The sequence below is a fragment of the Pristiophorus japonicus genome, chromosome 1 (assembly GCF_044704955.1).
Source record: "Pristiophorus japonicus isolate sPriJap1 chromosome 1, sPriJap1.hap1, whole genome shotgun sequence".
Taxonomy (NCBI): domain Eukaryota; kingdom Metazoa; phylum Chordata; class Chondrichthyes; family Pristiophoridae; genus Pristiophorus; species Pristiophorus japonicus.
In genome coordinates this window covers 193,941,222-193,961,914 of record NC_091977.1, presented here as the reverse complement: position 1 = coordinate 193,961,914, position 20,693 = coordinate 193,941,222, and the positions used below count along the sequence as shown (strand labels likewise).

At 45.8% G+C, this 20,693-nt stretch overlaps 1 protein-coding gene across 1 annotated transcript in view; it reads right to left on the bottom strand.

Moving 5' to 3' along the window:
- LOC139239315 (isocitrate dehydrogenase [NADP], mitochondrial-like) overlaps positions 1–20,693 on the bottom strand; it is a 112,849-nt gene that overhangs the window by 51,881 nt on the left and 40,275 nt on the right. The window contains exon 3 of the mRNA XM_070868020.1: positions 2,093–2,258. Within this exon, the coding sequence (XP_070724121.1) occupies positions 2,093–2,258 (166 nt within the window). The remainder of the gene's footprint in view (positions 1–2,092; positions 2,259–20,693) is intronic.

Sequence of the window (20,693 nt, the reverse complement as noted above, 5' to 3'; positions counted from 1 at the left end):
CTGTAGTGGGGAAAATGCTTGAAACTATCATTAAGGAAGAAATAGCGGGACATCTAGATAGGAATAGTGCAATCAAGCAGACGTAACATGGATTCATGAAGGGGAAATCATGTTTAACTAATTTACTGGAATTCTTTGAGGATATAACGAGCATGGTGGATAGAGGTGTACCGATGGATGTGGTGTATTTAGATTTCCAAAAGGCATTCGATAAGGTGCCACACAAAAGGTTACTGCAGAAGATAGAGGTACGCGGAGTCAGAGGAAATGTATTAGCATGGATAGAGAATTGGCTGGCTAACAGAAAGCAGAGAGTCGGGATAAATGGGTCCTTTTTGGGTTGGAAATCGGTGGCTAGTGGTGTGCCACAGGGATCGGTGCTGGGACCACAACTGTTTACAATATACATAGATGACCTGGAAGAGGGGACAGAGTATAGTGTAACAAAATTTGCAGATGACACAAAGATTAGTGGGAAAGCGGGTTGTGTAGAGGACACAGAGAGGCTGCAAAGAGATTTGGATAGGTTAAGCAAATGGGCTAAGGTTTGGCAGATGGAATACATGTCGGAAAGTGTGAGGTCATCCACCTTGGGAAAAAAAACAGTAAAAGGGAATATTATTTGAATGGGGAGAAATTACAACATGCTGAGATGCAGAGGAACCTGGGGGTCCTTGTGCATGAATCCCAAAAAGTTAGTTTGCAGGTGCAACAGGTAATCAGGAAGACAAATGGAATGTTGGCCTTCATTGCGAGAGGGATGGAGTACAAAAGCAGGGAGGTCCTGCTGCAACTGTATAGGGTATTGGTAAGGCTGCACCTGGAGTACTGCGTGCAGTTTTGGTCACCTTACTTAAGGAAGGATATACTGGCTTTGGAGTGGGTACAGAGATGATTCACTAGGCTGATTTCGGAGATGAGGGGGTTACCTTATGATGATAGATTGAGTAGACTAGGTCTTTACTCGTTGGACTTCAGAAGGATGAGGGGTGATCTTATAGAAACATTTAAAATAATGAAAGGGATAGACAAGATAGAGGCAGAGAGGTTGTTTCCACTGGTAGGGGAGACTAGAACTAGGGGGCACAGCCTCAAAATATGGGGGAGCCAATTTAAAACCGAGTTGAGAAGGAATTTCTTCTCCCAGAGGGTTGTGAATCTGTGGAATTCTCTGCCCAAGGAAGCAGTTGAGGCTAGCTCATTGAATGTATTCAAGTCACAGATAGATAGATTTTTTAACCAATAAGGGAATTAAGGGTTACGGGGAGCGGGCGGGTAAGTGGAGCTGAGTCCATGGCCAGATCAGCCATGATCTTGTTGAATGGCGGAGCAGGCTCGAGGGGCTAGATGGCCTACTCCTGTTCCTAATTCTTACGTTCTTATGTTCTTATGTAACTGAAGTGCTCTTGCAGAGAGCCGGCACGGGCTTGACGAGCCGAATGGCCTCCTTCTGTGCTGTAACCATTCTATGATTCTACGTTCAGAGAGACAGAACTCGGTGTTGTAGAATATAAATGCCAACTCCTTTTATTAGCAAACAGATTTTCCAAACAAAGTTTGGACAACCAATTGCGCAAGAATGAACAGGCTGGTTATAGCATTAATTATTGCATTCACGTGGCAAGTACACACACACAGAAAACTTCACAAGGTAAAAACATGCACAACAGGACACTTGTGCTTAGAAAGACAAGGACACACATTTCCACACACACAATTTTCACCCGTAATTTGCGGTCAGCGGTGAAGCGACGGCACTCGCTGCCTACCTCAAAGAAAGCTGCCCACAAAGATCTCGCAACTTCAAGATTTCCATGTTTAGCTACACTTATGCTAAATCCTGAAGTTACGGTCAGTTTCGGGGGTGGGGGCAGTAATGATGGTGTACGCTGACAGTTCGCCGTCATTAGTCATCGCGAATGGTATTTATCCATTTCATGCAAAAGGAAAAAAAATCTATGGTATTGAAAGCAGAAAGATTAAAGTACTTGTTTGAATTTTGACAACAAACACTTTGCTGGACTATTCATTCTGATTATGTAGCCAACTGGCTACCTATTATTTTAAAAATAAATTTGTCTCAATCATATACCTTCCATACGGGCTTCATCTGGTGTAATGGTGGCACATTTCACTGCAACTCCATATTTTTGTGTTGCCAACGCAGACTCAATGGTTACCCGGTCAGTTGTTTTATCTCGATTTGGGAGACCAAGATCAAAATATTTCAACACCACATTAACATTGGGTAGAATGAGCTGTAAAATAAACATATCAACATTAGTGTACTGTGATAAATGCATGTGCAGAAGGCACACTGGCTTTCATATACATTTTGGAAAAAACGCATAGAACAGATTTTCAATGGAAATAATCCTGTCAGTACTCCGACACTCAAGAATTTCAGTGTTATATTATATTTTATTTAATGCCCGACGATAAGGATAGGTCTTATATAAAAATGGCATCTGCCAGCTATATCTCTGAAAGAATTGCATTATTTCTGTGGCAGTGGAGATTGATTCATGTAACCAGTTAGACCTAGTCAGGTTGTTTACAAGCAACAGGCCAGATTGATTGATCTGGAGATTAGTCACGATACTACAGCTGTGGATACTAATTAAATTGTATACAGACAAAACAGTAGCATACATGAGAGATTGGGACAACGTGGAAACAGCTGTCCATCAGCATCACATACATTAGTTTGCACCATTGTGTCTTTAATTATGGATGATTAAGGATAATCAAACAAACTCAGACTTCAGGGCCTGTACTTGAAAACAGCGAAAAGCAAAACGTTTTCAAGTCTTCAATTCTGACTGGAGATCCACATTTTGTAGACTGGAAATTCATGCCATCCACATGAAACATCGTATCACTAAGCTCCACAGAAGAGGTCAGTCTGAGGAGTAGAAGGCCCAGAGGTCGGCGAGGAGTTCACTTCTGGCGAGGAGCTCACAGCCCTCGTCCAGGCAGGTAAGTGATTGGCTGTTTGACTGGTAAGTATCTCTCCTCTTTTATAATCAGATAAGTCCAATTAGAGGGATGGCAGGGCAGCTCAGTCCTGTGGAGTGCATGTCCTGCGGCATGTGGGAAGTTCTGGATGCTTCATGCGGCCTAGACAACCATGTGTGCAGGAGGTGTCTCCAGCTTCAACTACTCGAACTCTGCGTTTTGGAGTTTGAGCAGCAACTGGAGTCAATACGCTGCATCAGAGGGTTGTAAATCTATGGAATTCTCTGCCCGAGAGGGCTGAGGAGGCTGGGTCATTGAATATATTTAAGACTGTGATAGACAGATTTTTGAGTGATAAGGGAATAAAGGGTTATGGAGAGAGGGCAGGGAAGTGGAGCTGAGTCCATGATCAGATCAGCCATGATCTTATTAAATGGTGGAGCAGGCTCGAAGGGCTAGGTGGCCTAATCCTGCTCCTATTTCTTATGTTCATATGACACTAAAATTGGCTGTGTGGTTGATAATGAAGAGGAAAGTCATGGACTGCAAGAGGATATCAATCTACTGGTTAGGTGGGCAGAACAGTGGCAAATGGAATTTGATTTGGAGAAGTGTGAGGTAATGCACTTGGGGAGAGCAAGGGTATACACATAGGGCTTAAATTTCCCCAGGAGTTGCCCCGCTTTTTTTGGAGCAAGTAGCTTTTTTTGGAGCAACTTAAAAATCGCAAATCTCCCCATTTAACTTGCTCCAGTGTAAGTCAGTTAGTTAGGTTTTATTTTCGTTTAGTTTTTTTTTCTCCAAAAGGGGGCGTGACCAGCCACTTACACCATAGAAGCAAATATGGCCAGCTAAAAGTTATTCCAAATTAACTTAGGCCAGTGTATGTGGCCACTTTTGTAGACACAGAAAAACCTTACCTACATTTAAGAAATCAGGTAGGTAGCCAGAGATAGGTGGGCGGGAAGATGAGTTAGAGGATTCGAAAGCACGAAACACCTTCACAGCATCAGCACAACATCTTCACAACATTATCAAAAATAAATGAAAGATAAATCAGCTGCTGAAAATAGAGCAGTCCTGCCTTGCCGACTGCAGAACGCACCGGCTAGCCCTCCCACCAGGGCTAGGGGCAGCAGGCACGCATGACGATAGGGGTGAGGGATGTTTTTTTTCCACAGTTGTTCCTAAATGTGTGGTGATAATGGAACATGATTCAGTTATAATGCAAAAAATCTTTTATTGGAAAGTTTACAATGCACTTCCACAACAAGAACAACAGCAAAGAAAGGCTGCACCCATCTCTCGCCCACATCTCGGGGTAAGTGCACTTCCTCATAGGGTCAGTGATGGAGGTGGGGGGGATTGGAAGCCCGGCTTGGGTCTCACCGGTGGCTGGTGTATTCGGCCTTTGAGTATTCGGCCTTTGAGCCCTTATTGCAGCAGCTAGCTACCTCATGGCATCTGCCATCGTTTACATGCCCTCTGCAATGCCCGCCCTCACTTCCCGTCTCAGTGCTGATACTTCTCCCGACAGTGTCGCCACCTCATCACGCACCCACTGACGGTCGCCACAAGTGATCTTGTAAGGTCATTGGTCTCCTCACCCAATGACATAACCTGATTAACATCTGATGAAGGCTGCATCCCAGGAGAGACAGGTCGGCTTCTCCTTCCCCTTGCCGTGGGTCTGCCTAGTGGCACCCCTCCAGTGTGTGGCGCAGGCTGGGATGGTGGAGCACTGGGTGTTCCAACATGCATTTCACCACCGCCACTGGAACCCGCAACCTCGAAAGGTGTGAAACCATGGAATATCGCCGCGGAGCTCATGGAGGTTTCTGGCAGTGTGATGCCCTGTACTATGGACTGATCCATATCGCGATCAGCATTGTCCCGTGAACACATTTCCATGGACCCCTCCCCCGCCACGGTCTGGAGCGCACATATCTGGATCTTCTGGTGGATCTTCAGGATGTTCAAGATTATCTTCTTCTTCTGCAAAAGACAACAGAACAGTCAAATAGTTGGCAGCACAGGAGGGGCAGGATGGGTGGTATGAGTAGTCTGACGCGTAGCAGGCCAGTCGGCAGGTTGATTTGAAGGGCGACGATACATTTTAGTGACTCACCCTCACCCTCGCGTGTGGGTCCAGCTTGTGTAGAGCTGATTCTTTTCCTGCAGGTGCGACTCAGGAAGGCAGGAACCCTCTGTTCCAGGGGTGATAGTTGGTGCAGATTTGGCGGCCCTACTCCTGTTCTAAGTCTTTCCCTTTTATTGTGGGCCAATTTCTTCTGCAAAGATGAAAATATAACTTTTCGCACATGGTGCGCTTCTGATGGGTGGGACATATACAGATGCTCACATTTACAATTGCAATTCCATTTAAAGATTAAGATATTACTTACACTCACTACTTGAACAACGTCCTGCCATTTCTTTTTGCACTGGCTTCCAGATCTTGCGGTAGTCACCCCAGCGGAGTATTCTTCTGCAACTAGGTTTCATCGTCTTCTCATTTCTTTGGGTGGAACTTCTGTGGACCACTCTTACTGATATCCAGCTCCAGCCATTTGTCCTCAATGACAGTGACTAGTTTCTCCACTTCCTCATGGAGGAAATTCTTTGTTCTTGTTGCATGCTCTTGCGTCATTGATGTATTGGACTTACAATCTTGAAAAATAACAGTTCTCACCTTTCTTCCACCTATGCAGCACTCCTTTCCACTCCCTCAGCCACCCAAAAATCACTATTCACAACTTACCTTTATATATGGTCCATTGCCAATGATGCTGAGGCACTAAGGACGCTCTCCCTTTAATTGGCCAATTGCCAAGCTTCCTGCTCCATTGCGCATGCACGTATGCTGAAACGGACATGCGTCCCCCTGCCGGCACTCAAGGAGATGCTGGGCCCAAGCTCCGCCGGCTACGCTGAGTGAGCGCAGCCAAAACTTCACCCCCCCCCCCTCCCCCACAGGCCCTGCAGCGCCACGCCACTGGAACAGAACGAAGGAGCGGCCAAAGTAGGAGGTACATTTTTGGCGCGTTTTTTGCCCCACAGAGTCGGCGTACCATGGCTAACTACGCCGCTGTAGGCGGCTGGGGAAATTTGGGCCCATTAAACGGTAGGCCACTTCGAAGTCTAGATAAACAAAGGGACCTTTGAGTGCTTGTCCACAGATCCCTGATAGTAGCAGGCCAGATGGATAAGGTGGTTAAGAAGGCATACGGAATGCTTGCCTTTATTGACCGAGGCATAGAATATAAGAGCAGGGAGGTTATGTTTAAATTGCATAATATTCTGGTTAGGCCACAGCTGGAATACTGTGCAGTTCTGAACACCGTATTATAAGAAGGATGTGATTGCACTGGAGAGGGTGCAGAGGAGATTTACGAGGATGCTGCCTGGAATGAAGAATCTTAGCTTTGAGGACAGATTGGATAGGCTGGGTTTGTTCTCCTTGGAACAGAGGAGGCTGAGAGGAGACCTCATTGAGGTGTATAAAATTTTGAGGGGCCTGGATATAGTGGATAGCAAGGGTCTATTTCCCTTGGTGGAGAGGTCAATTACGAGAGGGCATAGTTTTAAAGTGGTTGGTGTAAGGTTTAGAGGGGATTTGAGGGGAAGCTTCTTCACGCAGGGGGTTGTGGGGGTCTGGAACTCACTGCCTGGAAGGGTGGTAGAGGCAGAAATCCTCACCACATTTAAAAGGTGCTTGGATGGGCACTTGAAGTGTCATAACCTGCAGGGTTACAGACCTAGAGCTGGTAAGTGGGATTAGACTGGATAACCTCTTGTTGGCTGGCGCAGATGCGATGGTAAGTACTGCAGGGAATTGAACATGGCCAGAGCGATCTCCTGGACTAGTTTCGATCACCTGGATTAGTTTCGATCACCTGAATGGGTCGGAGAGGAATTTTCCCAGATTTTTTTCCCCCAATTGGCCTGGGTTTTTATCTGTTTTTTGTCTCTCCCAGGAGATCGCATGGCTCCGGTTAGGATAGAGTGTAAAATGTTGCGATGCATGGTGTATCGCAGTTGTGTGGGCGGACTGGTTGGGCAGGATGCTCTTTACCTTTCTGCCGCTGTTCATTGTTCATAGGTTCATATGTAATCTTCAGAGCTGCTGACCGAGGGCTGTGTGACTCTTTGTCGGCCGGTGCGGACATAACGGGCTGAAATGGCCTCCTTCTGCGCTGTAAATTTCTCTGTTTCTAAGATTGGCTCATCCAAAAATCTCATTTCTATTAAACTGTGCAAGAAATACATTCTAAATAGGTACTTTAACCACTTCTGGACTGATTCTATAGAATGTTTATGTGCTGTTCTCTTACTGCATCTATATTATTCAACCTGTAAATCATTCTATAAGTTTTAGTCTGTAAGCATTAGCCTGCATTTCCAAAGGAACGGGGGAATTTGGTGGGCATCCCATGTGATCTCCAGTATACTATAATTAATCCTTGATATGCAACTCAATATAAGAGCACAGATTTCCAATCACTGTCTGCTTATGGAAACTGTTTTTGTTTTGCTGTGAATACAAGACAGAAGTATTGGAAGAAAGTTTGAACTGAATGTTCCATCCCCATTTCCCTCAGCTCCTGAGCTTTGCACTTGGGCAGAGAAATTTCAATATTTTCCCAATCAGAGGGGGCGTTCCCCCTGACCAGTACCTGACAAGACCTGCTACTATTGAATAAAAATTGAAGTTATATTTCTCTGGAGAAGTGCAGGGAGGGAGGATAATGTAGCAGAACTCAAAACTTATCCACTCCTTTAAATTTTGCTATAATTCAATTTGACAAGTGCATTTCTCCAAAAAATGAATAGTTACTTTACTATTGTGGAAAAGAAAACAGCAGTTAAGGCCTAGTGTTATACAGCATCTGGACCTCAAAACATAGGATACAGACGACAAGGAGCACAGACTGTATCCTGATGATTAGCTGAGAGACAGTAGGGAAACTCAAGAAATTTGCGGGGGTGTCAGCGTGCGCGATCGGTGGTGGGTCAGGTGGGAAAGTGTTTTTATTTTATTGCGGGTCAGGACCCCGCATCTTTCCCAAATGTCGGGTCTGTGAACTCTGAGCAGACCCCGACATGCAGCGGCGGGGGAGGCAATTCAGATCATTATGACCTTGTTAAAAGACCATTAAGATCGATTTTGAGCTCACCTTCAGAGTTTACCAGGTCGTCCACGGAGTCCACGCTGCTCGGAGATCATGTCAGGTAAGTAGGTCGGGAGTTGAATGGCCATGGAATAATTTCATTGCTTGACAGCTGCAAATGTGCTATTAAAGCTCTTATCTCACAGCTTTCCACTTTCCAAGCTCAGAAGCTGTTGCTTACTGCATTTGAAACACAGACTGAGCTTTATACAGCTTGCAATTGTTTGAAGTAAATGCTCCATCCAGTGTCACCTCATTGGAACAACATCTCTCACCACTGACAGATCGCTTCTGTCATCTCAAGTTCACCTGCCATCTATTACATCAGCATCTGTACCCTTGAAACTATCTCACCTTGGTCCTCAGAATTCCACCACAATCAGCCCCAACACCAACACCAACAGCACCAGGCACACCAGCAGCACCAACAACCTTCTCCGAAATCAACTGATGCTGCACAGGATACAGGGCATTAACACCTGACCATATCGCTGCCCGGGACTCCAGGGATGGCCCCACCATGGTCAGATTTACTTCAGTTGATGCTGTACACCCTGGCTGCCACATGATGTGTCAGGTTGGCACCATTCCACACCAACACCATAAAGCATCCCTACAGTGCTCAAGCCATTCTTTTCACACCATTGCGGGGGGTACCGTTATGTCTCACCATTCACTGCAACTCACTAAGCCACTTCCAAAGATGCAGACAAATCTGTCCAAGAACGCAACGTGTTGAAAATAAAAGGTTCAATGTTTGACGGCACATTAATATAAACTTTGCATGAACATTGCATAAAACAGCCAAGTGCCTACCCTTGTGTGTTGTTAGCTGGTATGGTTGCACTAGGATGAGGGTGAGTGTGAAGGGTGGCTAGTGAGATGGGGAAGCGATAATGTAGATAGAGAGATGGGTGGAGGTGCAAGGTAACTTGGTGTGAGTAAGGATGTGCAGGAGTAGGGTAGGGAAGGCAGAGTGATGGGGATGTGAAGAGTGGCACAGCAGGATGAGATTGAGTGTGGCTTTGTACAAATGTTTCGTGATCTACTGAGATCATTGGAAGGTTTGCACCAGTGCAGCCTAGTCCTTCTGACCAGATCGCTGTTTGCGTCCTCCTGTGCAATGTACAACCAGACTGTGTTGGCCTCCTGGGGAGGTCTCTTCCACCCACTGGAAGGGAAAAGAACCCCCCTGCATGCTATGACTCCCTCCATACTCATCTGGAGGGAGTCATGGGAGAGTCTGGGTGCAGCTCTGCACCTCTATGCTGTAGAACATTGACAGCACCACTGTTAAACTAAATTTGTGCATGGTCCCTTTAAGGAACCGATATTGACATGTCATCAAATTACATCATCAGCCCCGCTTCCTTCAATTGGCCGGCGAATGCGCTAAGTGGGCTTAAAAAGTCCTATCAGGATAAAATCATTCTACACAGCGGGTCTGGGTCAGAAGCGAGGCTGGGACTCACCACCGATATCGCCTGTCACAGATGCACCGAGGTAGGGAGAATCGCGGCCAAGCTATCCCCTCCTGCTCCATCAGCACAAGATATTCCAGGTGGGCTTTAGGCTTTAAAGAAAGACACTTATAAACAGCTGTTGAACACATGCTTCATGTTAGGCAACTGTTCCCACCTGACACAGATCGCTATTTGAATCCCTTTAGTCTGGCTGCTGTCCCTCCCACAACACTGAGACCATCATTAACATTCTAAAAGTTGTCAGGGTTCAGGGTGGGGTTTGTTCAGGGTTCGGAGTGTGGGGTGAATTCAGGGGTCGGAGAATATGAGGTGATCAACTCGGAGAGTGTGGGGTGAGTTCAGGGCTCAGAGTGGAGTAAATTCCGGGACAGGAAAGATGCAGTGCTGGTCTCATTCTTCAGTAAAACTAAGAGTTGTCGAGATGAGCAGCCATGACTCGACAGAGGCGGAACGTTCAGTGCGCACAGCAGCACCCCCATCAGCCAGCGATGAGCGGCTGATTTGGCAGGATTTAGAAAAGTGGTGCATAGAGCCAGAGTGGGAGAGAGCCGCAGACAAAGAGTGGCTCAGCAGCACCACTACTGATCGAGCTGGCTGAATCCTGAAGGACAGAGCTGCGGCAGGTGGTGAGAGAACCAACATGAGGGATAAACCTACTTGTCCTCACCAATCTATCGGTCGCAGATGCATCTGTTCATGTCAGCATTAGGAGCAGTGACCACCACACGGTCCCTGTGGAGACGAAGTCCCATTTTCACACTGAGGACACTCTCCATCATGTTATGTGGCATTACCACTGTGCTAAATGGGATAGATTCAGAACAGATCTAGCAGCTCAAAACTGGGCATCCATGAGGCGCTGTGGGCCATCATCAGCAGCAGAATTGTAGTCCACCACAATCTGTAACCTCATGGCCCGGCATATCCCTCAGTCTACCATTACCATCAAGCCAGGGGACCAACCCTGGTTCAATGAGGATTGTAGAAGAGCATGCCAGGAGCAGCGCCAGGTATACCTAAAAATGAGGTGTCAACCTGGGGAAGTTGCAACACAGAACTACATGCATGTTAAACAATGAAAGCACCATGCTATAGACAGAGCTAAGCAATCCCACAATCAATGGATCAGATCAAAGCTCTGCAGTCCTGCCACATTCAGTCGTGAATGGTGGTGGACAATTAAACAACTAATGGGAGGAGGAGGAGGCTCTGTGAATATTCTCATCTCAGTGATGGTGGAGCCCAGCACGCAAGTGCACAATACAAGGCTGAAGTGTTTGCAACCATCTGCAGCCAGAAGTGCCGAGTGGATGATTCATATCGGCCTCCTCCTGAGGTCCCCACCATCACAGAAATCAGTCTTCAGCCAATTCGATTCACTTCACATGGTATCAAGAAACAGCTGAGCGCACTGGATACAGCAAAGGCTATGGGCCCCAACAACATCCCGGCTGTCGTGCTGAAAACTTGTGCTCCGGAACTTGAAGTGCCTCTAGTCAAGCTGTTCCAGTTCCACCAGGACAACTTAACTCCAGACCTCCTTACAGCCTTGGTTCAAACATGGACAAAAGAGTTAAATTCCAGAGGTGAGGTTAGAGTGACAGCCCTTGACATCAAGGCAGCATTTGTCAGTGTGACATCAAGGAGCCCTAGTAAAAGTGAAGTTAATGGGAAATAGGGGGAAAACTCTCCACTGGCTAGAGTCATACCTAACACAAAGGAAGATGGTTGTGGTGATTGGAGGTCAATCATCTCAGCCCCAGGACATCACTGCATGAGTTCCTCAGGGCAGTGTCCTAGACCCAACCATCTTCAGCTGCTTCCCCCCATCATAAGATCAGAAGTGGGAATGTTTGCTGATGATTGTTGAGTGCTCAGTACCATTCGCAACTCCTCAAAAAATGAAGCAGTCCATTCCCGCATGCAGCAACACCTGGACCACATTCAGGCTTAGGCTGATAAGTATCAAATAACATTTGCGCCACACAAGTGGCAGACAATGATAACCTCCACAAGCGAGAGTCTAACCACCTCCCCTTGACATTCAACGGCATTACAATCGCCGAATCCCCCCATCAACATCCTGGAGGGTCACCACTGATCAGAAAAATAACAGAAAAAGCCACATAAATACTGTGGCAACAAGAGCAGGTCAGAGACTAGGTCTCACCTTCTGACTCCCCAAAGCCTTTCCAATCCTTTCAGGCCAGCCATGATCTTAGTAAATGGCGGAGCAGGCTTGAGGGGCCAAATGGCCTACTCCTGCTCCTATTTCTTATGTCATGTTATTATGTTCCACCATCTACAAAGTACAAATCAGGAGTGTGATGGAATACTCTCCACTTGCCTGGATGAGTGCAGCTCCAACAACACTCAAGAAGCTCAACACCATCCAGGACAAAGCAGCCCACTTGATTGGCGCCCCATCCACCACCTTAAACGTTCACTCCCTCCATCACGGACGTACCGTGGCTGCAGTGTGTACCATCTATAAGATGCATTGCAGCAACTCACCAAGGTTTCTTCGGCAGCACCTCCCAAACCCGCGACCTCTACCACCTAGAGGGGCAAGGGCAGCATGCACATGGAAACACCATCACCCGCAAGTTCCCCTCCAAGTTACACACCATCTGACTTGGAAATATATCGCCATTCCTTCATCGTCACTGGGTCAAAATCCTGAAACTCCCTCCCTAACAGCACTGTGGGAGTACCTTAACTAGCCGGACTGTAGCGGCTCAGGAAGGCGGCTCACCACCACCTTCTCAAGGGCAATTAAAGATGGGCAATAAATGCTGGTCTTGCCAGCAACGCCCACATCCTGGAACAAAAAAAAACATTTGGTCGGCTCAGACACAAAAGGAACCAGATCTGCAGCAGATATATAGCAGCAGTCCCGGCAGCTTAATTTTTTTTTAATTGCCCGGCTTCAGGACCGCAGCCTACTCCCAGGCTGCAGTAACCCTTAATGAGTTCTCCTCAGGTTCCCCCTCGCAAGACTCAGATGAATGTGCAGTTCGAGCTCCAGTGGGCTGGATAGAATGAACTGGTGGGTCGGATGCAGCCCACGGGTCATATTTAGCCCACTCCTCTGCATTAGATCATAGCTGATCTGTACCTTAACTCCATTTACCCACCTTTGCACTTTCCCCTTGGTACCAATAACTAAAAAAAAATCTATCGATCTCAGTCTTGAAAATTTCAATTGAACCAGCATCTTTCCAGGGAAAGAGTTCCAGATTTTCACTACCCTTTGTGTGAAAAAGTGCTTCCTCATTTCACTCCGAGTTGGCATAGCTCTAATTTTAAGGTTATGCCCATTTGTTCTGCAGCCCCCACCAGAAGATACAGATACCTCATAGAAACGTTTAAAATCCTGACAGGTTTAGACAGGTTAAATGCAGGAAGAATGTTCCCAATGTTGGGGAAGTCCAGAACCAGGGGTCACAGTCTAAGGATAAGGGGTAAGCCATTTAGGACCGAGATGAGGAGAGACTTCTTCACCCAGAGAGTGGTGAACCTGTGGAATTCTCTACCACAGAAAGTGGTTGGGGCCAATTCACTAAATATATTCAAAAGGGAGTTAGATGTAGTCCTTACTACTCGGGGGATCAAGGGGTATGGCGAGAAAGCAGGAAGGCGGTACTGAAGTTTCATGTTCAGCCATGAACTCATTGAATGGCGGTGCAGGCTAGAAGGGCTGAATGGCCTGCTCCTGCACCTATTTTCTATGTTTCTATATATCTGCCCTATTGCATATCTTTATGATTTTAAAAACCTCAAGTTATATCACCCCTCAACCTTCTAAACTTGAAAGGGAATATAAACCAGGTGTATGGAATCTGGCTTCATAATTTAACTCTTTAAGCCCTGGTATCTGGTATAACCCGTATTTACATTTTCATGACTAGCTGATGCTGGGCTGTCTTAGAGAAGCCAATGCTGACAAGACAAAAGCCACACAGTCAGCCCCTGTCAGAAACACACTTTAACCCCCAATCTCACTGACCATCCTGGATGCTCAAGATCAACCTGATCATGTGCAGTCTCTTTCTCTCCGAGCTGAGTTGCAAACCTTTCTCATTCATGATTTTGTTACCTCAAAACTCGATTTTCCTACCCAGAACTTAGATGACTTCTAGGACCATGGATGAAAATTTCTCCTTGGTGCCATATAAGAGTCCTGAGTGAAATAATGTTTGACTAATTTCTGCACTGTCACCCTCTGGTAACTACACCAAAATCAGAAACTGTTTGGAATTCCTAGTCTAAAACAGAGGTCTGAGAGCAGCTGGCCCTTTCGCCTACCCTTCCCTTCCTATTGCAAGGTTTGTATTCCCCAGCGAGATCAAGGGGGTCAGAGGAGAAAAGAATGGAATTTCACACTCTTAAATTAAAAACACAAATGATACTTTCTTTAATCGGGTCTCAGAAGTCATTACTGCAATAATTCACTGCCGTGCTTGTGTGTCACTGTCTGTTAAGAAAATTAAGTGCCATAGCTCACAGATTAAATATTTGCACAAAAGACAATTTAAATTGCAGAGATAAAATTTAATTTTCAAAATGAATATCACATGTTTAATTTGTCTTATTTCCACTATGAAATTAAAAATGACTAAAAATAAATTCAAATAAGACTCCTAGACATAATTACTAGTTGTAAAGACCAATCAAGATACTCCTTGCCAAGACATCGACTCAGCAATAATATTTGAAAATAAGAGTAAAATTTAAATTATGGAAAGCACAACAACAAAAGTAATGTAATAACAACGAATAGAAAGAAAAATGATGAGGACAAAGGGAAACACCAACACAACAAAAATTGCAAAACAATCTAAACAAAAAGTGATCATAGATTTTTTTTTAAACTAAAATGTTCTAAAAGCAAGAATGTAAAACTCTTTAAAAAAAAACAAAAGGCTCATACATACAGATAATACACAGGGGGAGAAAAAAATCCTGAAGAAAATAGAACAATGAAAATGAATGAGAAGTACAGCTTCTTTCTGCGCACTCTCTCGGAATCCAAGATTGAAAGATCTTGGGGCCAAATTTGATCGCCGCCCATTTTTTGGCGGTCCCCGGGCGGGAGCTACATTTTTGCTGCCCACTGCTGCAGGGTCCCGTAGGGGGCCACTTTCGGCTCCGTTGTGTGGGCGGCAGTCGGTGGACGGGAGCGGGAGTGTCCGGCCGGCATCACTATTGTGCGTCAGTTGGAGGCCTCTCCATTCGGGGATCTTCGGATGGCCTCCACTGCGCATGTGTGAGACTTTGAATATTTTTTTAATTGTAGTTTTCTTCTGCCGACGTGACGTCATTTCATAGCCGTTGGAGCCTGATTGGTGGACTGCGCATGTGCATAAAAGCAGACCACTTTATTGCACCTGTGAGTGTGAGAGGGGAGAGGAGAGAGTTGGAGCCTGGAGAGCAGAGAGGTGACATTGGAGAGGGGGCAGTCTGAGTTGCAGAGGGGGCAATGTGAGAAATTTAAACCCACAAACTCTTCAGCAGCCATTCCTCTCACCATTGAGGATGAGTGGCCAGAAACCAGGTCCAGAGCTTCGTGGTTCAATGAACAGGAATTGGAGTAGCTAGTGACAGAGGTGGGGCGCAGATACAACAACCTCAGCCGGGATGGTCGTGGCAAGCCTCCACCAGCCCAATACCGACAAATGTGGATGGAGATCAGTGAGATGGTGACTGCAATGGGCAACGTGGAGCGGGATGGGGACCAATGCCGCAAATGTTGGAACGGTTTGCTGGTGGCAACTAAAGTGAGTACAAATTTATTCGCCCCCTCCTATCCAAGGCCAAAAAGGTTGTGCACTAGATGTGTGTGTGTGTGGGGGGGGGGGGGGGGGGGGGCATCAACAAAGAGGCTAAAGGCTGCAACGTTTCTTTGTGCAGAAAAAAAATGCAACCAAGCGACCGGAGGGGGCCCAGACAAGGTGGTCGAATTGACCAGGCTGGAGGAGCGTGCGTTGGTATTGGTGGGTGACCACCACCGTGCAACCACACACATTGATGCAGATCCAGTGCCACCGCATTGTAAGGTTACACTCATCTCTGGTGTCAGCGATGCTCATGGCATGAAAGTACTTGCAATGTTAAGGCACTCGCGGCTGAACGCACACTTTGTCGCCCAGTATTGGTGTGGACATGTAGAGGTGGAACTCCTTACTGGCATAATGTGAGATGGAACAGCTCACATCTCAGCTTGACCAACACCCCCCCCCCCCCCCCCCCACCGCTGCCTGAAATGATGTTGTCCTCTACTTGCAGATGATGACTCGGACATGACGGATATAGGGAGACCTTCGATCTCGGGCCTTCAGAGAAGCCATCAGACCCCAGCGTCTCCCATCCCACGTTCTCCACACCCAAAGGCAGCAGATCCTTCCTCCTCCATCCCCGCCGCCACCCTCCCCCCGCCACCCCACATCACTCAATTCCAACGCTACCACTTCCCACACCCAGGGCCAGGAAGAACAGGAGAGAGAGTTGGGAGAAAGGCCCATCTTTCTACCCCTTGACCTGGAACCGGCTGACAGCAGCTTCCTGCAATGTCAGCCAAGTGTCCGCAGAACCTTGGCGTCAAGCTCCGATTTCCTGGGCTTTCCAACGGACTCCACAGATGCAAGCTCTACCAAGCACAGAGGCCGTGGCTCAAAGGGAAGCGAGGCACCAGCACCCACCACGAGCGAGCAACAACCTGCGGATGCAGCACGGTTCTCTGCACTGAACGAGATGGTGCAGCTATCACACACCAGTGTGCAGATAGGTCACTATATTCTGCAGACCATGGCTGTGATAGCTGGCAGCATCGTCACCATCACCCAGCAGTATGATCAGAAGATGGACCGGCTCATTACACTGTGGGAGCGCACAATGAAGAGTGTTGAGGCCATGATGCAAGAGATGGCTTCTGGACACGAAGTGCAAGCCTACGACCCCACACCCTCAAGGCAGACAGATCAGACAGATCCGGAGGAGCAGGAGATCCTGGTGCCATCGGTCCCGCGCCCTACCTTTTCACCAAGACTCACACATCTGCAGACATCCCACTGCCCTCCTGCACAACCTTCTCAACCAGAGGCAGTGAGGGACAGGGGAGCGCCACACCGTCTTGTAGGCTGGGGGGGGAGCAAGAGGACATTGGGTATCCCTGCAAGGTGGGGGGGAAGAGGTGGTGGTGCTGGGTAAAGGGGTAGGTGTTGCTCCTGTAAATCTTTTCACATTTAATAATCTTATGTAACCTTTGTTATTGTGCACTTGTAAATACACTCACATTGCTAACCCTTTTTTGGTTAGTGTGTCATTTTTATTTCATGTGTGGTGCGTTGTGAGAAACACACATCTGTCCCTCAGGTCATCTGTTTTATCAGGATTATCTTCCCATCCACATCTGACTGCACTGTATAATGGGTCCTGTCATCAGGCCATCGCAAGATGACAAAGAAGGGTCACCAATGCAGGAAGGCTGCCATTCAATTTCTCTCACTTTACCTACTTACAGGGCAGACTTTAAAGCTTGCACTTCAACCCTCTTTTTCAGAGGCCAAACATGTAGGAGTGCCACCCCTGAGATGACATGGTCATCAGTTACATTGCAGTACATTGTGTCACACAATTAATGAATCAGCTTGGTTATACAAAATATGACATGCTGAAGACTTTTCACTTATTCATCATAATTTTCCCTTTGCCATTGGGCTTCTCAATGAAGTCGCTTTTATGACATCCCAATTAAACATCACCATCAGCAGTAGAGTAATGCAACATGCACCTAACTTTTTTCCAGCAGTCCCACTCATAATGGTCCAGCATCTGCCCAACTGCCGTGATCTGGCTTCCAGCACTCCCTCCCACCCATTCTCCGTGCTGCCCGACTGCCATCCAGGTCAGGCCTACTTTTCCCAAGCGGTCCTTCTGGGGGGGCAGCAGGTCAACTGGAGGCCAGCATAATTGACCAATTTGGGGCATCCGGCATGGGCGGGCGGCACGACCTCACGTCGGCGGAACCCTTCGCCACCAATCTCCCGCCGGGCGGAACGGGGACGGCAGATGGGCGGTTCCGGAGGAATCGGCCAAAGAAACGACATTTCTGGCAGATCCTCGGCGGCTGCGAGCGCAACTTCCACCAAGTTCGGCCCCCTTGTTTCTGGCTCAAGTTATTGATTATTGTTGTGTTTAATTTGGAACTTGCCGTGTGCGAGACAAAGAGAGAGAGAGGCTTTCACAGTCTATTCATTCTGTACTTTGTATTTCGTACTGTAAAATGAAGATAAAGTGACCAATTTGAGGTTACATCATTGGCAACACACCCAATATCTGCCTTATCTACACAATCTAACTGCAGTTCCACAATCTCATTAGTTACAGAGAACACAATTTCACTGAGATATAAGTAAGACAATGTTTGATGTCTGTAAGTTTATTTAAATGTTCCCAAATTACTACAAGTATGGCACATTCTAACTAAGCCTCCTGTAAAGTCTGTCATCATTCTAATGGGCCAGAATTTTCAGTGGATATGATGGGGTACTCTCAGAGTATGCCATCATACTGCTTTTTAAATAGACCGCAGGTTCGGGATTTCCGCATGCGCTTGCACATGTGCTAAATCCCAAACATGCGATCTGTAACGTATGCATTGACAGATCATCCGCACAGCTGAAGAAAAACCAATTGCTAGCATAGAATTGGGCTATTTCCCCACCAACTGCCCAGCAATTGCGTACGAAAATTTTACGGTTGATGCAAACAGGCGCAGGGCCTATTTGCATCAGCATAAGGGGATACCTCATAATTTTCATCTCGGAAATCGGGTTGTTTAATTGTATCAAATTAGTTTTTCTTGTTTCTGCAGTGATTGGAGTTTTAGTGATGTTGATAATTATCAGCAAAATTAATTTTTTACTAACAGAACTAAGATGTAGTGAAGATAGTGGAATTAAGCTAATTAAAAATTAAATTCCAATCCTGTAAAGTAATTATAATTAAATCTGATTACAAGATTCCCTTCTGAAATGATGTAAAATCTAATTCTGTTTCTTGATTAGAGGACCAGGTCCAGGTGATTCCAGGTACACTGCACCCTTGGGATCCGTGGGCCATTACGCTGCCCTCAAGTATGCAGTGTCAGAGCACTATTTTACGAAGGAGGACTCCATCAAGTATGCATATTCTTTTCGCAGGTCTGCGGCATACTCCGGAGTTATTTTTGGGCCAATGATATTTTGGATATAAGCTGCCTAAAGCCTTTTCTACTTTGAGAATTATAAGTACAATAAGATCTAGTAAAAAAACCCAGCAAAACAAAGATACCGAAGAAATAAAAAAGGAACAAACCCTGAAAATACTGGAAATACACAGGTCATTCAGCATCTGAAAAGAGAAGATTCTATACACTTCATCAGTTCCAATGACTGGTATACACCTGAAACATGAACTTGTCTTTTCTCTTTACATATACTGACTTGCTGAGCATTTTGATTTTTATTAAGGATTCAGAAGGGAAAGATCCTGCCAGACCAACTTCAATTATTATTTTTTAAAGCAAGTATCATCCCAAGAGAAGTGGGGAGCTCTGCAAAGTGATGTACCTAGAACTCCAAAACATAATTTGGCAAATCTCCACATGCAAGGCTACCAAAGAAGCTCAAAGTGATAGGGATTCAAGGTAAAACTTGAGACTGGATAAAAATGAACTAAAGAGTAGGAAGCAGCGGGTATTTGTTAAGAGGAATAATGCCAGAGTGGAGGAAGATGGGGAGTGGAGTTGATGTTGGGACCCCCTACTGCCTCTAATTTAAATCAACTTGGGTTCTGAAACTTAATCTGAAAATTTGACCAAGGTGGGGGTTGATTCTGCGGAGACTGCTCAGGAAAGACAAAATGAGTTAGATAAAGTGGATGGAGCAACAGCAAATGAAAATTTAACATGGACAAGTGCAAAATATTGCACGTAGGGCAACACAAATGTTCTATGATGGCATATCAGGAATTCAGATGCACATTTATAGGATAACAATTTATTCCAACACATTCAATCATTGAGGACCAACAATCAATAAAATAGTGAACAATTAGTCAACTGTATAGTACTTTAATCAGAACACATTCAAGCCCTGAAGTTAGTTCAGAGAAGAGACACAAGAATGATCCTTAGCATCAGAGGACTGATGCACAGTGGAAAGTGCAGAAACTCTTTTCAGCCTTGAAAAATTACAACCAAGAAGTGATGAAATAGAAGGATATATAAGATTAAAATGGTGTGAGAAACGTAGATCCAGAAAATCAATTCTAACTAAACCAGGGGAGTAAGACAAGAGGACACAGGTTTAAGGTAAAATGAAAAATGATGACTGATATCATGAAGTTTTTATTCACACTGAGTGGTCTACACATAGGGGTCAAGTTTCGGCCTGAGTTGCTCCTATTTTTTTGGAGCAACTGGTTTCGAATGGAGTATCTTAGAAATTGCAATTCTCGGCATTTAGTTTGCTCCAGTTCTAGTCAGTTAGAACAGTTTCATTTTGGAACAGATTTTTTTTTCAAAAGGGAGCGTGTCTGGCCACTTACGCCTGTTTTGCAAGTTTAGGCAGTGAAAACTTACTCCAAACTAACTTAGAATGGAGTAAGTGTAGATTTTTGTATGTTCAGAAAAACCTTGCCTACACTTAGAAATCAGGCGTAGGGAAGAGAGATGGGGCCGGGGGGGGGGGGGCAAGGGAAGTTTACAAACATGAAACACATCATTTTTACAAATAAAGAGTCATCATCAATAATAAATGATAAATAAATCAACCAACCAATAAATCAATCAAAAAAAATAAAAACATTTAAAATTAAAAACATTAAAAAATCAATAAATAAAAAATTACATTTCTACTTACCGACTGCAGCGCCGGGAGCCCTCCAACAGCGTGTTGGGACGGGCCCCCTCAGTGTGCCTCTCTCTGTCAGTGTCTCTCTCTCTCTCTGTCTGTCAGTGTGCCTCTCTCTGTCTCTGTCAGTGTCTCTCTCTCTGTCTGTCAGTGTGTCTGTCTGTCTGTGAAGTGTCTCTCTCTCT